Genomic DNA, 18,173 nt, shown 5'->3' with positions numbered 1-18,173 from the left:
GAAAGAGGGAGGGAAGAAAAGAGAGAGATGATTAGAAAAAAGAGCCATTAAATTCAATAGGAAAAAAAAAATTCATATTCTCTAGATTCTTGTTTGGGAAAAAGAAACAGTCTAAATGAAACAGAAATATCAAATGTAAGTAAATAATGTGGTCAGAAAGTTAATGAGAAAAATGTCTATTAACTAAATATAAGAGATATAAATAGCCTTTTCTACTATATTTAGCATCACCTAAATACTTTTACAAGACTCTTTGTTTTAGGCTTTCTGAACTTACAATGGTTCCTAAACATTTATTTTTGCAGAGAACCAGAGCCACTCTACCAGTCTTACCTGGGTCCCCATGGACGTGGCCAACAATGTTACTGAGTTTATATTTCTAGGACTTTCCCAAGATCCTGGGATGCAGCTGATGTTCTTTGCCCTCTTCCTCCTCTTCTACATCGCGATCATGGTGGGAAATCTACTCATTTTGCTTACAGTCTTCTCTGTTTCCCGGCTCCACACACCTATGTATTTTTTCCTCAGTAACCTGTCTTTTGTGGATATCGCCTATTCCTCAGCCACGGCACCCAAGATGATTGCAGACTTTGTTTCTGACAAAAAGACTATCTCCTACTGGGGCTGTGTAGCTCAGATGTTTACCTTCCACTTTTTCGGTTGTGCAGAGATTTTCGTTTTGACTGTCATGGCTTTTGACCGTTATGCTGCCATCTGCCAACCTCTCCGTTATACCGCTATTATGAGTGCCAATGCTTGTATTGTGCTGGCGTCACTGTCCTGGTTGGGAGCCCTGGGTCATTCCTTTGTTCAGACCCTCCTGACCTTTCAGCTGCCCTTCTGCAATGCGCAGGTCATCGACCACTACTTTTGTGATGTCCACCCCGTTCTAAAACTTGCCTGTGCTGATACAACCCTGGTAAATATGTTGGTGATTGCCAACAGTGGTCTCATTTCCCTGGGGTGTTTCCTCATTCTTCTGGCCTCCTACACAGTCATTCTGCTGAGTCTCCGGAAGCGGTCTGCGGAAAGCCGGCGCAAGGCTCTCTCTACCTGTGGGTCTCATTTTACTGTGGTAACTTTCTTCTTTGTTCCTTGTATCTTTATCTATCTTCGTCCATCTACTACTTTCCCACTGGATAAGGCTGTCTCTGTGTTTTACACAACCATCACCCCAATGCTAAACCCACTCATCTATACTCTGAGGAACGAGGATGTAAAGAATGCCATGAAGTGGCTATGGAGTCGCATGGTCTCCTTGAGAGAAAAGCAGCATGGGAAGATTGTCAGAATTGCAAAATCAGAGAGCTAGCTGATACATTCAACCATCCCCAAGATTAATAATTTTAAGGAATTGTCTCTAAAATTCAATTATCTCGCCGAGACCGGTTTGGCTCAGCGGTAGAGCGTCGGTCTGCGGACTGAAAGGTCCCAGGTTCGATTCCGGTCAGGGGCATGTACATTGGTTGGGGGCACATCCCCGGTAGGGGGTGTGCAAGAGGCAGCTGGTCTGTATTTCTCTCTCATTGACATTTCTAGCTCTCTATCTCCCTTCCTCTCTGTAAAAAATCAATAAAATATAAAAAAAATAAAAAATAATAAAATTCAATTATCTCATACTTTTAATTTAACAGGGAATATTTCATTTCTCTGCATTTAGGTGGGTTTATTTTTTCATTATTGATTAAGTTATTACATATGTGTCCTTATCCCTCCATCGCCCCCATCCCCCATTCATGCCCTAATCAGCTGACCAACAAAAACAAATCAAGAGACAGAGAAGCATCGATCAGTCCACCAAACCTCAGAGGGAAGATAGAGGAGGGTAGGGATAAAGGGGAGAGATCAACCAAAGGACTTGTATGTACGCATATAAGCCTAACCAATGGACACAAATACCAGAGGGGTGTGGGCATTTAGGTGGGTTTAACTTTAAATCTTTCCATATTGGCAAGGCTTATCATCCTCCCTTACTTCTAGAGTGGGAGAGTAAACACACCTACTTGGTATTTCATTTAGTCCCTTCAAAATCAAACACTCTTAAGCTATCATTTAATGATTTAGAATGGGGATACAAGAGAAATATATCTCTGAGGAATCAAATAATTTCTCCTAAAATCAAAAGTTCAACTTGTCTATCTCTCTTACTCTTCCTTCTCTAGACTTCCTCCAGAAATATCCTATAATAAGTAGAGGAAATAGATTCATAAGGAGATAATTATAACACAGTATAACAAATGCAGAACATGCAGACATAGAAGTATACACTGCAGGCATGGAAGGGGTTAATATGAACTGACAAACTGCACAATGGATGGTTTCTATATGAGTGGGAGGTGAAGAAAGGAGCATTTTACATATTTTGGTCTTAAGCATTTTTTAAAAGATTCTATTGGAGAATTCAATTACTCTATATCATCCCAGTATTATGTTATTTTATTAAAAGCAATCTTATTTTATATTTTTCAATACATGGAAAAGACTATGGGTACTAAAAAGAATTGACATTTGAAATACTAAAGTTATTATGTCAAGAAGATATATTCATATTATAAAATTTTAGTTAAAATATTTTCTTTTAAAATATTTATTAATCATTTTTATTAGAATAGAATAATTACATATATTATTAAAATTAAAAGACAAAATGGATTAAGCACTTTTTTTCTTGTGTTCTTAGTAAAGTTGGAAAATATCTGGATATTCTCAATTCTTCAGAATAGACATTTTTGTCCTGAGGAACTTTCTAGATATTATTTCATTACTCATATCTTTCAAGAATTCTGCCCTGATTCTTTAATCTAACATTGATTTTTTGTACTCCTTAAGCATTCTGTATAAATTTTGTAAAGTGGTATTATATGCTTATTTTTACTGTTTCTTGTTTATTTTTTTAAATCTCACTTCCATATATTGAGGGTATAAATAAAGTATCTTCTTTTTTACTCCCCCAGAATGGCACTGGATGCACAGCGGATACTTGTGACAGAGTTTGCTGGTTGTCACACAATACTCATTCCTTTTTTTCCTTAGTAACAGATACTTAACTGAGTGGTGATCCCACTAAAATATTGCATTACCCTATAGTTATTTTTCATATTGCTTTTACTCTACAAAAAAATGAACATTTTATCCTCTTTATAAATACCTATTTTTTTTTTAAGTCTTCACTCAAGGATATTTTCCCCCATTGATTTCTTTTGAGAGAGTAGAAGGGAGGGAGGAAGACGGAGAAAGAGAGAAAAACAACAACATCACATTCACATGAGAGAGACACATAAGATTGGTTGCCTCCCATACATATCCCAACCTGGGTAGGAAATCCAACCTATAACTGAGGTATGTGCCCTTGACTGCCAATCGGATAGCTGTGACCTTTCAGTCAGCAGTCCCACTCTCTAACCATTGAGCTAAACTGTCCAGGGCAAGTAAATATCTAATTTCCCCTCCATATTCCCTGCACTTATCTCACTGTATTTATGTTTTATAAATTATATTTATAAAAAATAAATATAATTTATAAAAGGGTGACACTGATTAATAAAATTTTATAGGTTGCATGTGTGAGTCTATGATACATCATCTATATATTTCATTGTATGTTCACCACCCAAAGTCAAATCTTCTCTTACCATATATTTGACCATCTTTATCCTTTAATACCCCTTCTTACCCCTTTAGTTTTTATTTCTAAGGGCCAAACAAATAATGATAATAGTAATAACAATACGAACAACAGTAAAAGGGGGGAAATTTAGACTCACAAGAACAAAGAAAACAAGACAGAAGCTAAATGCAGGCAAAAGATTCCAACAAATGTTTGGAAAAGAGTAGACAAAAGTATGGTTACTGATTTGACAGAGTAGGGAAGGCTGTAAAGTACCAACCAAGAGGAATACTCAAGAGAAATACAGGTTTCTATACCAGAATCTTTGGGATGTTAAGACTCCGGGGAAGGAAGATGGTGGTGTTCATGGCTGGTAATAGAGAGAGTAAGAGAAAGTAATGGTTCAATCTTCCATTCTCTCTTTCCACCCATCACTCCCAGATGCTCACACAGTTATATGCTTCCAAGAGTGTTGACATATTTACAGTATAGAAATTGAATGATATTAGAGTAAAATCTTTCACATTCTACCTTCGGAGATCACAAATGAAATGGCTGCCTGTCTCTGAAACCCTCATCAGAAGGTTTCTCTTTCAGAGAACATTTGGAAGGGCGACAGGATGATTACTTAGGTTCTCTGACCTAGAACAACTGCCATCCATTCTTCAATTGGTCTATTTCATGAATCAGTTACATGTTAAAATCTAGTTAAGTTAAATAATGAATTCAGCATTACTTTCTTATTAATTAAAACTTATTCTCACTAGAATTTGGAATACATTATTTATTAGTCTTAATAACACTTTCATTTCCTTTTTATTATCATGATTATAATTGATGGTATTAATATGTGCCAGACTCTGTTCTGGGCATGCGACATATGTTTTCTTGATTTTATTTCATACTGTTATATACTTTTAGCATCTCAGTTTACAAATAAGAAAATTGATTTTCCAAGAGGTAGGAACTTGCCCAAGGAAATTGAGTTAGAAAGCCTTATAAATGAAACATCAGTTGGAAAGAAACTCAAAATTTTCTATTATTTTTGTGTTAATCTGGTAGATTTGTAGATAATCTCACACTTTTTTTTTTACTTTTACTTTTTAATCTCACACTTTTATTGTCTGTGTATATTTATGTACATTTAATAAAAAGTTGAAGAAAAATTCATTGAAGTTTTCAATCATTTACAATTGAATATAAGCTAAACTTTCTGAAAATATTTTGTAACCAAATTCTTTAAAAATACACATTTGTGGGAAGAACCAAGATGGCAGCATAGGTAAACACCTGAACTTGCTGTCTTGTACAATCACATCAAAACTACAACTAAAAGAAAAAACAGATATCATCCAGAACCATGGGAAGGCTGGCTGAGTGGAAATTCTTCAAGAAGAAGGAAAGAGAAGAGTGCATATAGATTGGTAGAAGGTACAAAGGTGCAAAAGAGTGAAGATATGGAGGCGAGGAAACAGGCTGGCAACTGGGTATGCTGTGGTCTTTTTAAATTGGGAGGAAGATACAAACTTCCTACAGCTCTGAATTCCAGTACCAGGTGAGACTCTGGGGACCCAGACTCATATGGGGAGAAACTGTATTATCTGGCATCGTGCCAGAACACAAGGGCAGCTTTCTCTCAGAGGTGGTTACAGTGTTCATTGTTCCTGCACGTGGCCATGGGACACAGAGACTCAGGGACCTATTTGGAGCAGGGTTAATGGGCAACCATTGCTGTTTGCACTGCCCGGTGATTCCCTGAGATCATGCCCCACCCAATTTACAACCCTACCCAAGCTGTGCACAGAAGCACATGTTTGCATATGGATGGTCTGGCCTTTTGCAACCTAACCTAACAAACTGCAGCTGGGTCAAAACCCCCCAGAGCTTCCAAAAGAAGGCCTAAGGTTCCTCAGCGGTCTGCTTTGCTTCACAGCTGGGTCTCCTCTGGGCACCTCCAAACCCCAAACTAAGAGGAGGAATCTGCAGATCTTTCTGTAGCTCCAGCTGGGGTTGACTTTGTACCTCCCTGGAGATCCAAGAGCCAGTGCACCCAGTGGTCAAAGTAAGACCACACCAGATTACAACTCTTCATAGGTGGGAGAATTAATTATAGGTTGATTTAGGGAAATAAGGACTATTTCTTGTTCATTATTATATGACTTGTCTCATGCTATGTCTGACATGTAGTAGATAATAAGTAAGCACATTGGATAAGACATTGGATAAAAGAAATAATGAGTTATTACTTAAGGATTTTATTACAACCATGTTTAAAGTGTTCAAGCAATTTATGTAGTATTTATATTAGATTTGAAAAGATTTCCTTTTTCCTAAGTATACACCATCTTTAAGCAATACAGTCCTTTGGGACAGTAGAATGGGAAATGCACATCATATTGTAGAGGGCATATCACACATCATAATATTTTTCTTTCCTCATCCAAGGAAATTAGCATTTATCTTGTTCCAACATTTGCATAGCCCATTTAACTTGGACAATGCAAATGTTGTGTTTCTATGGTCCTCGGATGAAGCACACGTCAACTTTTAAATTATTCCCTCAGGGTTTTGATTCCTAGCTGGGTGGACCTGGCCTCCTGAGAAATTATTTTCCTAGTCACAATCCATGGTGCTAGTTAACTCATTGTCACATCAGGGAAGAAACTGATATATACCAATAAAGAAGATAAAGCTTTCTGTGTGGATGGGGGAAAGGCATCTTCTACCTCCTCTATTGTTCCTGACTGTACCAAGACTAGCACCAATAATTGGTAGGTGGAAAAATGGTATAATAATATTTACATTAAGCACTCTATTTTGGGGACAATGTGATGAATATAATGATTGGAACAACTATATAAAATCTTCATGTAATAGTGTTAAGAAGTCAGAAAACCTTCAGTAAGGAAAGGTGTTAGAAAAATGTAGAGATTGAATACAGCAGATGTTAAACATAAAGTTAATTAATAAACTTTCTTTTCTTGATTGATACACACAACTAACCTATTTAAACTCAAGGCTGAAAAGAGCATTGAGAAGATACCTTGGTCATCTCATACTTAAGAATAAACCTACTTAAACAACCTCAAACAGAGAAGGTTGTTCTGGTTTATGGGTCTTCAGAATGCCAAATAATTAAAATAAATTTTGAAAAATTTCAATCTTGTCACTCTTGAAATAAAATCAGGAAAAAACAAACTTATGATGGTTTTTCAAGATGCCCACTGTGAAGAAGGTGGGAAAGATAGGGCCTGAGATGTTTCATTTTGAAGGAATTAGAGTTGGTAGTAGCAATTACTTTAGAAGTAAATAAATAAATTAAAAAAAGAAACTTAAAAGCAAAGAGCCTCATATTTAAAATTAATATGGATATAGAATAGGTATAATATTTTAAAAAGAGGTTCCATGAAATAAAATTAGAAATAATGAAGTAGCAACAGAAAACACCAAATGAAATATAAAATAATTTTATTTGGAAAGATTTGACAACTTTTTCTACTAAGTCATCAATTAATGTATTTATTTACTTGAAAATCTGTTTTATCATTCATTCATTCATTCATTCATTCATTCATTCATTCAATAAATGCATGTTAAGGATCCTAGTGATCCAGGAGCTATCCTAAACACTAGATGGACATACAAGTGAGGCATGCTTCATGTCCTTGAAGGGCTTAGCGTTTCTGTTATATGTTGACCAATATATAAACTGAAAAATTACAGTGCAATCAGTAAAGTTTTTATAGGGGATGTGAAGAAAGTGCTACAATGGGAGCCCAAATTTTTATGGGGCTAAAGGTTATTTATTTAAAATTTCAGGCATTTAAAAAAAATCTTGAGAATAGCTGGAAGATTTAATAATAATGATTTATCAACAGTCACATAAGACTGTCATCTAGAGAAAATGAGAGGAGATGCCAGTGTTTAGAAGTCAGATGTTCTTGCCCTCTTTTCTAAGGGTAGTATTTGGGGATAGAGTAAGGATAAAGAAGTATGAATTGACATTAAAGGGTAATATTTTGGAAATCATATATTAATTAGCATGAAAATGTCTCTCTTAAACTTGTTACTTTCCAAGAGAACATAACATCAACAACAACAATAATAAAAATGTAAGCTATTTACCACTTATTTTTCTGAGCTTTACATGCATTAGTTCATTAATCCTTACAGTAATACTATTATTGTACTATTATCATATCATGTGGATTGAGGGACACATATCCTGTGGATTGATAGGGCCCATACAGAGAGAAGTGAGTTGCTCAAGATCAGACAGCTAGTAAGTGATCAGCTCTGTTAAAATGACACTCATGCTTCATATTTAAGTATATTTTAAGAGAAATGTTCAACCAGTAAATGATCCTCAAAACTCTAATATTGAGATCAGCTCTTAAGTTATCCTAATGCTCTTTTTTGCCTACTGTAGTATACTGTGGGCAGCAAAGTATATAGCAAATCAAGATAATGACTACATTTTGGTATTTTCTGTTACTGATTTATTTATGAGACTCAAGGTTTCTGGTCTCCATATACCCATTTATATAGTGAAGATATTTTTGTACACTATCTCTTCACTATCTTACAGGATAAGATAGGTGAGTTTGAAAAGTTAAGAATAGAAAAAATTGATTTAAATTATTTTTTATGTGCTGGGAAGATCCACAATAGTGATTATAACACTGTCTCTCCACATCATCACCAAATAATAAAATTATTTTTTATTTTACTTTATTACTTTTTAAAATATATTTTTATTGATTTCAGAGAGGGAGGGAGAGAGAGAGAGAGAGAGAGAGAGAGAGAGAGAGAGAGAGAGAGAAACATCAATGATGAGAGAGAATCATGGATCAGTGCCTCTTGCACACTCTGTACTGGGGATCAAGCCTGCAACCTGGGCATGTGCCCTGATCAGGAATCAAACTGTCAACTCCTAGTTTATAGGTTGGTGCTCAACCACTGAGCCACTCCAGCCAGGCCATATTATTTTTAATTTTAATTTACATTTCTGGAACTTCTATTCTCAATACATTTTCATTTTCATAGAATACTATGAAACTAGTACTATGTAACTAGAATATTCTTTAAAGTTAAAAAAAATATATGTTGTTAGGGAAAAACTGCTATAGAGGAAGGTTGGATGATCTTCCCAACATGACACAGACTGGTGGCTGAGCTAGGATGAGATTCCAAGTCTCTCAATTTTTGCTCCATGCTCTTTATAGCTATCTCTCAATGTGGAGTAAAAATCAGATGAGTATACTGCACTTCTTGAAATTAAATTCTATATTAAGATTTTGGAGAAATTTAAAAATTATCATGTGTATGCAACATTTATATAGTTGTAAAGATAAAACAAAAGCCTTCAAATAACAACTTTGTTTATATGATTTCTTAGCTAGTTATAAAAATACTAGGGGCCCAGTGCACAGATTTGTGCACCAGTGGGATCCCTTGGCCTGGCCTGTGCCCTCTTGCAATCCAGGACCCCTTGGAGGATGCCAGACTATCAGTTTTGGCCCAATCCCTACAGGCCAGGCTGAGGGACTGCACTGGTGCAAGAATCTATGCACTAGGCCGGTTTCAGCCCGATGGCCACAGGCCAGGCTGAGGGACCCCACCAGTGCACAACCTGATCAAACGGTCACTTAGACTTTTATATATAAGTATTCTACTTCCATAAGATCCATGTTAGGGAAAATCATTCAAATATATATATGATTTTTCTCTAACATGGATCTTATGGAAGTAGAATACTCTCTCTAAAAAAAAATAAATAAATAAAACTTCACATATCTTTATTTTCTAAAAATTTATTACCTTCCTATTGTTCTTACCTTCACACTTACCCTTGCCTGGACTCATTCCAAATTTCTGTGTTTCCTTTGCTCCTTGCCATAGTTCAGGCGAGCTAAAGCTCTACTGCCTTCACCTTATTCCCATGATGAGCAGGTTTGAAAGACTAAGTATTTTCTCTGGGAAAGGGTTTTCAATAAATCACTACTTGAATATATTTATAAACAGTTTCCTTTTTTATTTTTATAAAACTATTTTTTTTACTTTTTTATTTAAATAACAAAATGGCAATGTAACCCATAAAGATGGGCTGTTTGCATCTTCAGAAGAAATACAGGACTAATAACTTCCTTTTTCTTTTATAGCATTCTTTCTCTTCATTAATACAAACTTTTTCTTTTCTTCCATTATCCTGCTTTTCCAGTTTTAGCTTAATCCTCCTACCTGAAGTTATTGAGGTAATGTCTAAAAGCGTTTTTTTTCAGTTATGAGGTATTTTGGGATTTTCAAGAGCGGTTAGGATCAGTGCCTTTTTCTCAGAGGGCTATGGGCTTCTCCAGTCACATCATCTAAGAAAAAAAGAGTGGAAAATGATTACAAATAATAGCTATTTAAAAAAAAAAATAAGCTTCTTGCATGAATATAATCCAGTATCTCTTGAATCAGTTAATCTTTTACTAGTTTAGGATCTATGTGATAGCCTCCTTAAATTTCTCAAATTAGCAAAGTGACTGTTCTCCTTGTGATTACCAAGAGCTTTACTAGATGCATGGATAAACATTGCCTTGTTAGTAAGGAAGAATTTCTACACAGATTCTTGTTTTTCCACCAAAGCTTTTGTTCCCTTGAGGAGAGTTCATAGTTCATTCACCTATGGGAATGGCCTCTGCAATCCTAGGTATCTCCATAGTCATCCTCTAGATACTACATCCCTGCAGATTAAGTACAAAATGGGAATTCACTGGATGTTGTGAAAGGAGGAGCAGGCTTAAGATTCCACATGTAAGTGAAATCATTCAGTGCCTGGCTTATTTTACTTAGAATAACACCAGGTTCAACCAGGTTGTTTCAAAAGGTAGTATCTTCTATCTATCATCTATCTATCTATCTATCTATCTATCTATCTATCTATCTATCTTTCTATCATCTACCTATCCATCCTATTATCTATCTATTTATCTATCTATCTACGTACCTACCTATCTATCATCTATCTATTTATCATCTACCTCATATTTTTATACATTTAAGAGTAGAATGGCATTTGCTGGATGGGGGAAAGGTAAGGAAAATAAGGGTATGTTGGCCACAAGGTACAAATTGCAGTTATGTGTGTTGAGATCTAATGTACAGAATTATTATTAAGTTAATAATATCATATTAAATACTGAACATTTTCTATGAGAATGGATTTCAGATATTTTCATCACAGAAAGAAGTGGGAACTATGTGAAAAGAGGTTAATTAGCTTGCATTCATTAGGTAGTACTCATTGCATAATGTATATGTATATTGAATCAGTGTGCTATACACCTGAAATATATACAATTTTTAATTTAAAAAAAAACAGGGGAGAGAGAGAGAGAGAGAGAGAGAGAGAGAGAGAGAGAGAGAGAGAAGTAGGCTTGCATCCAGAAACTTAAGAAGTGTAGATGGGTGAATGTAGGATGAACTTAAATCCTCTTGACTAACTGATACAGATGCTTAAAGAAAGGACTCATGGATACAGATAGTTACTAGAGGGAAGTGGATGGGAGGGTTGATAGTAAAGAGTAAAGGGGGTTAAATATATGGTGAAGAAAGATTATTTCACTTTGGGTGGTGGGCACACAAAACTATATACAGATCATGTATCATAGAAATGTACACTTGAAACCTATATAATCTTATAAACAAAACATAAGCTTCAAAAAAAGAATAAGCACTGGTTTGGAATAGCTACCCCTCTCTAAATAGCAGCCTTGAAAATAAACTTCCTAACTCAGTCTCCATGGATGGCTTATCTCCCAAAGAAATCCCTTAAAACATAATTCCTTGCTCTGGATTTTATTTGCATAATCCCAAGATTTTCTTCTTTTTAAATTTCTTTATTGACTATGGTATCACATAATTGTCCTCATCCCCCAATTCCCATCCCAAACCCCTTCCCACGTATGCCCCCACCTCCCTGTTGTCCATGACCACTGGTTAGGCTTATATGCATGCAAGAAGTCCTTTGGTTGATCTCTCCCCTTGTCCCCACCCTCCCCTACCTTCTCTCTGAGGTTTGAAACTCTGATCACTGCTTCTCTGTCTCCGGGTCTGTTTCTGTTCATCAATTTATGTTGTACATTATTTCCCCAAGATTTTCTTAGAGTATGACAGGGCATTCCTAAATATTTATGGAAGATTCAATCAAATTTTATTAAGAATCTGGAATGTGCTAGGAGAACCTCATTTTAGACGCAATATATAAAGAAATATAAGTTCCTTAAAAGTTTGCACCTGTGGTGCTCAAATTCCAGCTGACTTTGGTAGTATGACAATAATAACAAGCAAGCAACATTTAATCCTGCCAATTGCATCTCTAAATAGTTGTTGCTATATCTTTAAGCCATATTATCTCCCCCCTCACCATAATCCCACTTTAATTTATTTGTGTAGCAACCAGTGACATTTCTAAATTGCAAGTCTTGTTAAGCTATTCTTTAGATTTTTTAAAAAATATATTGGAAGCTGTTAAAATCCAGTTTTCTTACTGTAGACTACATTTCTGAGCCTTTGACTATCTCTTTATTTTGTTCTTGTGTTTTGATCAGTCACAGGTCTTCTCCAGTTCCTAGAAACTCTTCCTTGCCATGAGGCCTTTGCATTTGTTCTTCTCTATTTCCAAAATTCTTCTCTCTTACTTTATCATTTTAATCTAGAGGCCTGGTGCACAAAATTTGTGCTCTGGGGGTGTCGGGGAGTGTCCCTCAGCCAAGCCTGCACTCTCTTCAATCGAGGACATCTCTTTTACAAGAGACTGACAAGTATTATCCCATTGTGTAAATGTACCATATTTTTTTTATCCACTCATCTACTAATGGGCACTTGGAGCTGCTTCTAACTTTTGCTACACCAGTCTGCATTCCCACCTAAAGTTCACAAGATTTCCCTTTTCTCCACATCTTTGCCAACACTTCTTGTTTGTTGATTTATTGATAATAGCCATTCTGCCAAGTGTGAGGTGGTATATCCTTGTGTTTTCAATTTGCTTTTCTCTGATGATTAGTGATACTGAGTAACATTTCATATTTTTACTGGATGAGGGCCAGGCCAGGAGCAGGTCTGCCTCAGGTCAGCCTGTGGTGTGTAAATTCTTGATTTTGTGCAGGAGATATTTCACAACACAAGTCCAGGTGCTTTTGAGAGTTAAGTTTATTAAACTAGGGATAGTGAAACAAAGGAACAACTTGGACAGAAGAAGTACCAGGAGAGAGACTAGGCGGTACCTTGCTTTGGCTCTTTAGAAATGTGATAGGAAAGAAGGGAGTCAAGGTGGGGCTGCTGTTGGCTCACTGGGAAGTAAAGGTCACAGTGACAGAAGTGAGCTAAAATGGGGCTGCTTTTAGTTAACTGGGTAGTCAGAGAAAATGGGGGGCCTTGGAGACAGGTTCAGGAGGTAAGCCCAGGGTGAGCTGTTGCTGCCTGCTGCTTCTGTGGTTGCAAGTTTCTTGGGGACCCTTAGCGTTTGGAAGAAAGAAAGTAAAAATTCATGCCAGAGAAAAGGCATGGGTATGCTCCAGAGGGAACCCATGCTGGTATCCTTTGTTTTGGAAGTTTTTATCTTTCTTCTGCAGGCAAGAATCTTAGGTTTCATCAGAATATCCAACAGCTTTCCAGGTTCATTTTTAATATGCTGATTTAATGTCAAAAGGAGCATCTAAGGAAGCTTGGGATTATTCTCTGGTCAGCTTCAGTGTTTTATTTTTATCTTGGGTCTGTCTGGCTCTAGTTGGGTTTTTGTTATTTGTTTCGCTGACTTCATTCATCCTTGATTTGGCTGGCATAATTGACATTAATTTGGTCTCTGTTCTCTATCTCCCTCATCAGTGTGGTTTATTCTCTGGTCAGGGAAGAGAGGTATATGCTATTTGTTCTCAAATGTTCTTGGTAGGGAAAGATAAGGTCTTACAATTCACTAGCTGGCTGTGAATTGGTTAAATTATTTGGACTTTCTAAACTATTTTGTCTGTTTCCCCATTCTATTTGCCTAGCAATGTTTCTACTTCTGCCTCAGTATGTCTATTGACCATTTGTAAGTTCTTTTGGATAAATGTCTATTTAGATCTTTTGCCCACTTTTTAATTGGATTTGTGTGTGTGTGTGTGTGTGTGTGTGTGTGTGTGTGTGTGTGTATGTGTGTGTTAAATTGCATAAGTTTTTTATGTGTTTTGGTATTAACCCCTTAGCAGTTGCATTATCGGTAAATATGTTTTGCCATTTAGTGAATTGTCTTTTCATTTTGTTGATGGTTTCCTTTACTGTATAAAACCTTTTTAGTTTGATTTAGTCCCATTTGTATATTTTTCTCTTTTGTTTCCCATGCCTGAGGAGATATATCAGAAAAATATTGCTATGAAGCATGTCCAAGATTTTACTGCCTTTGTTTTCTTCTGAGTCAAATTTTCAAGTCTTACATTTAAGTTTTAATCCATTTTGAGTTTATTCTTGTGTATTCTGTAAGGAGGTGGTCTAGTTTCATTTGTTTTTCATGTATCTGTCCAATTTTCCCAACATCATTTATTAAATAGACTGTCTTTATCCCATTGTATGTTCTTGCCTCCGTTGTCAAATATTAATTGACCATGAAGGGGAGTTTTTTTTTCTTGGGCTCTCTGTTCTGTTCCTTTGATCTTTATGTCTGTATTTATGTCAGTAGCTACTGTGAGAAACAGTATGGAGTTTCCTTAGGGAAGGAGGTTGGGGGTAGGCAGATGAGGATAAAAGGGTCATAAATGGTGATAGAAGGAGACTTGACTTGGGGTGGTAAACACACAATACATTATACAAATGATGTCATATAAAATTGTATACTTGAAACTTATATAATTTTCTTAACCAATGCTACCCTAATAAATTTAATTTTAAAAATAAGTGTTCTAGAAAAAAGTAAGTAAAAAAAAAAAATAGAATAGCCTCATGGCTCAGCTATTCCACTTCTGGAAATATATCCAAAGAAATGTGAAACATTAATTTAAAATAATATATGCATCCCTATGTTCATTTGAGTGTTGTTTACAATAGCTAAGATTTGGAAGCTTAACTCCTACCTTAAAGTTAGATGAAATGTCACCAATTCAGAGAAGCTTGTCTAAAAATACCAATACCATGCATCACTACAACATGCCACCATCATTTATCCTCTATCATAATTCCCTTTTCATTTTCTTCTTGTCTCCTGTCAATAGTGGTAATTATTTATTTTACTTACATTTCATTCATTTACTTATTGTTTGTTTAATAATTTACTTTCTGTCTGTATTTCTAAAATGTAACTTCAGTGAGGCATAAACTGTCATTCCTGTTCATTGTTGTATTCTCAGCAGTTAGCACTGATACTCCCTAATATTTGTAGAATGAACAAATGGATTACTTTAGAAGTGACACAGAAGATATACATTTTGGTGTAGCGCTTTCATTGTCATATGTGAAGTTTTGTTCTGACATGCATTAAATCACAAATGCAGGCCAGGGTAAAATTGTTATGGATTTTATAGCATTTCAGGCCATGGTCATGTTCATGTGGAAAATACACGTGTTGGTTAGTCCTTCATTGAAGAAGTAGCATATTTTGGCTTATCAGACATAAAACAAATGTGTCCTAGTGTAATATCTCAATGACAGAAAACAGAAAATGACTTTGAAAGCAGTAATATAACTCTAGTTTAATGCTATTTGGAATAATTATAATTTATTTATTTTTCATAGCCATATTATGAAAAAAAGTGAAGAAATGGAACCTGCAAATTATACCAGGGTGACAGAATTTGTTCTCACTGGCCTGTCACAGACTCGGGAGGTACAACTAGTTCTATTTGCTATATTTCTATTCTTCTATTTGTTCATTCTTCCAGGAAATATTCTTATTATTTGCACCATCAGGCTTGACCCCCATCTGACCTCACCCATGTATTTCCTGTTGGCTAATCTGGCCTTCCTTGACATTTGGTATTCCTCCGTTACAGCCCCTAAAATGCTCGTAGACTTCTTTGTGGAGAGGAAGGTAATTTCCTTTGGAGGCTGCATTGCACAGCTCTTCTTCTTGCACTTTGTCGGGGCCTCAGAGATGTTCCTGCTCACAGTGATGGCCTTTGACCGCTACGCTGCCATCTGCCGTCCGCTCCACTATGCTACCATCATGAATCGACGTCTCTGCTGTATTCTGGTTGCTCTCTCCTGGATGGGAGGCTTTGTTCATTCTATAATACAGGTGATTCTCATTGTTCGACTTCCCTTCTGTGGGCCCAATGAGTTAGACAGCTACTTCTGTGACATCACACAGGTTGTCCGGATTGCCTGTGCCAACACCTTCCCAGAGGAGTTAGTGATGATCTTTAGCAGTGGTCTGATCTCTGTAGTGTGTTTCATTGCTCTACTGATATCCTATGCCTTCCTCCTGGCCATGCTCAAGAAACATTCAGGCTCCGGTGAGAGTACCAGCCGGGCCATATCCACCTGCTATTCCCACATCACCATTGTGGTGCTAATGTTTGGGCCATCCATCTACATTTATGCTCGCCCATTTGACTCTTTTTCCCTAGATAAAGTGGTGTCTGTATTCCATACTGTGATATTCCCTTTACTTAACCCCATCATTTACACATTACGAAACAAAGAAGTAAAAACAGCCATGAGGAAGTTGGTAACAGATATATTCTATGTAAAGAGAAGTGAAAGATAAATGTCATATTTTATAGTCCTTCTGAGGTCACTGTCCTAAAGTAGGAAGCATTTGCAGTGGCAAGAATGCTGCTTTTGCTAACTCATTTCATCTGAGTTCTTAAAAATAGCACTAGTTTTTTCTCTATTTGGTAAAGAAAAACAAAAACAACCTACAAGGAAGTAAATATGGAAATAAATTTACTCGCACCATCCCTGAAATTTCTGCCAGATCACTGTTAGAATTTACAATGATATCAACGTCAACTACACTTTTTTTTTTTTTTTTACTAATAGTTTACTGAATGACTATACTGGAGAGGTTTTGACTGCAAGGAGAATGTGTGTTGAGAAATAATAAAATGCCTAAGACCTGGGAGGCATGCCCACTATGAATATGAAGAAGTCAGTAGCTTTAAGTGGTCAAATTATCTATTTCTGTCATGTCTTAATCTTAGCCTAGTATGGTGAATAATTTTCCTGGGACTATAAAAACAGATGATTTTCTCCTTTATCTCTTCCCCTTTGCAGAATTTATTATCAGAATTTAGGACTCATTTGTATAAGTTATTTAAATTGATATTTCAGGTGGAAGCCACATAGTATTGGTGTCAGAACATAAAATTTGCTAGAAAAATTGTTTATGAATTTAGAACAGAGCATAATACCAGAGACCCCTCTCTTTCCAGAGTAAGTCTCTAGCCAATTAGTGATTTTTATAGCCAGTCTCTACTTACATCCTCCAGAATGAAAGCAGACTTTGAGGAAAGGGATTCTAGGTTGACTGGGAATGATAAACATCTAGCTATGTGATTTAAAAAAGACTGATATCACGTTTGCCATTTTTGTGTGTTTTCTGTATTTGTTAATTCTGCCTTTTGTGTTGAAATTAAATAAGTAAGGTGCTGCTTTTAAGCACTATAATTCAGAGTTATCGTTCATGAAACCATTTTTAGTATACATGGAAGAAACCTAGATATATTGGTTTTCATAATCCTCCAGTGAATTATTTATTAATGATCAATGTGCTATTCCCTGACACTCAGGTTCCACCAATTGACTATATTTCAGAATATAAAAGACAGATTAGAATATTTTAGTTCATACACATTTATTTACTTAAGTTAACTTTCAGTTTCAGAATGAGAGGTCTCTCCATCTCCATCAAAGGGTGAGAACACTTGGTGTGCTTTGAGCTTTAGTCTTATATTTTATTTGATAACATAACATGACTAGATTTTGAGGAAAGTAGATTCCTGTCAGCATCAGGAATAATGATATGTAAGTGAATGCTGAAAACAGTTCTAGGATAGTCTTTACTTATATTCAATGTATTAATTGAACAAGAAATTTGTGCCTGACCCAGTCACCTAAGGTACACAGGATGGAATGATGGTGCATAAAGTTTGTTCTTTGCTTTGGGAATTTTTCTCTATTATGACACTCTTTCATGTTACAGTGACTTTCCTTCAAAGTATCCAAAGACATTGATTAAATACATTGATTAAAATTATAATTCCTGAATTTTGAGTTGATTACCCATTGCCTGGGAATGTATAAAACAGCAGATTTCTTTAACATTTTACAACAGAATATGAAAAAAAGAAAATGAAAATACACATATATAATAAAAATGATGAGTTGTTTTTAGATTTTATATTATCTTATTGTTATTTCTCTGATCTGAATAAGCCAGATTTCTATTCATGTAGTCACTTATCTTTCATTTAGCTAAGACTAATGTTCTTGAGAAAAAGACTACTGACTTAATATGTTCTTCAAACATTAGTATATTGCTACAGAGCATATATAGGAATAAGAAGAAAAATCATCAAAAATAGTACTGCAATGAAGAATTGCTTAATTA

At 35.8% G+C, this 18,173-nt stretch overlaps 2 protein-coding genes across 2 annotated transcripts in view; both read left to right on the top strand.

Moving 5' to 3' along the window:
* Positions 1-343: 343 nt before the first annotated feature.
* The window catches only part of LOC311620437 (uncharacterized protein), a gene marked incomplete at both ends in the record, with an annotated part of 47,410 nt that continues 29,580 nt past the window's right edge, over positions 344-18,173 (top strand). The window contains one exon of the mRNA XM_084879840.1: positions 344-1,285. Coding sequence (XP_084735966.1) covers positions 344-1,285 — 942 coding nt within the window. The remainder of the gene's footprint in view (positions 1,286-18,173) is intronic.
* LOC311610687 (olfactory receptor 4M1-like) lies at positions 15,381-16,321 on the top strand (the record flags this gene model as incomplete). The annotated part of the gene is given in 2 exon segments (XM_084862207.1): positions 15,381-16,293; positions 16,296-16,321. Coding segments are annotated over 2 exon segments (939 nt in total).

The sequence above is a fragment of the Pipistrellus hanaki genome (genome assembly GCF_964339955.1).
Source record: "Pipistrellus hanaki genome assembly, chromosome: 1".
Taxonomy (NCBI): Eukaryota; Metazoa; Chordata; class Mammalia; order Chiroptera; family Vespertilionidae; genus Pipistrellus; species Pipistrellus hanaki.
Note: the sequence above shows the minus strand (reverse complement) of the source record. Positions and strands in the feature narration are given on the sequence as shown.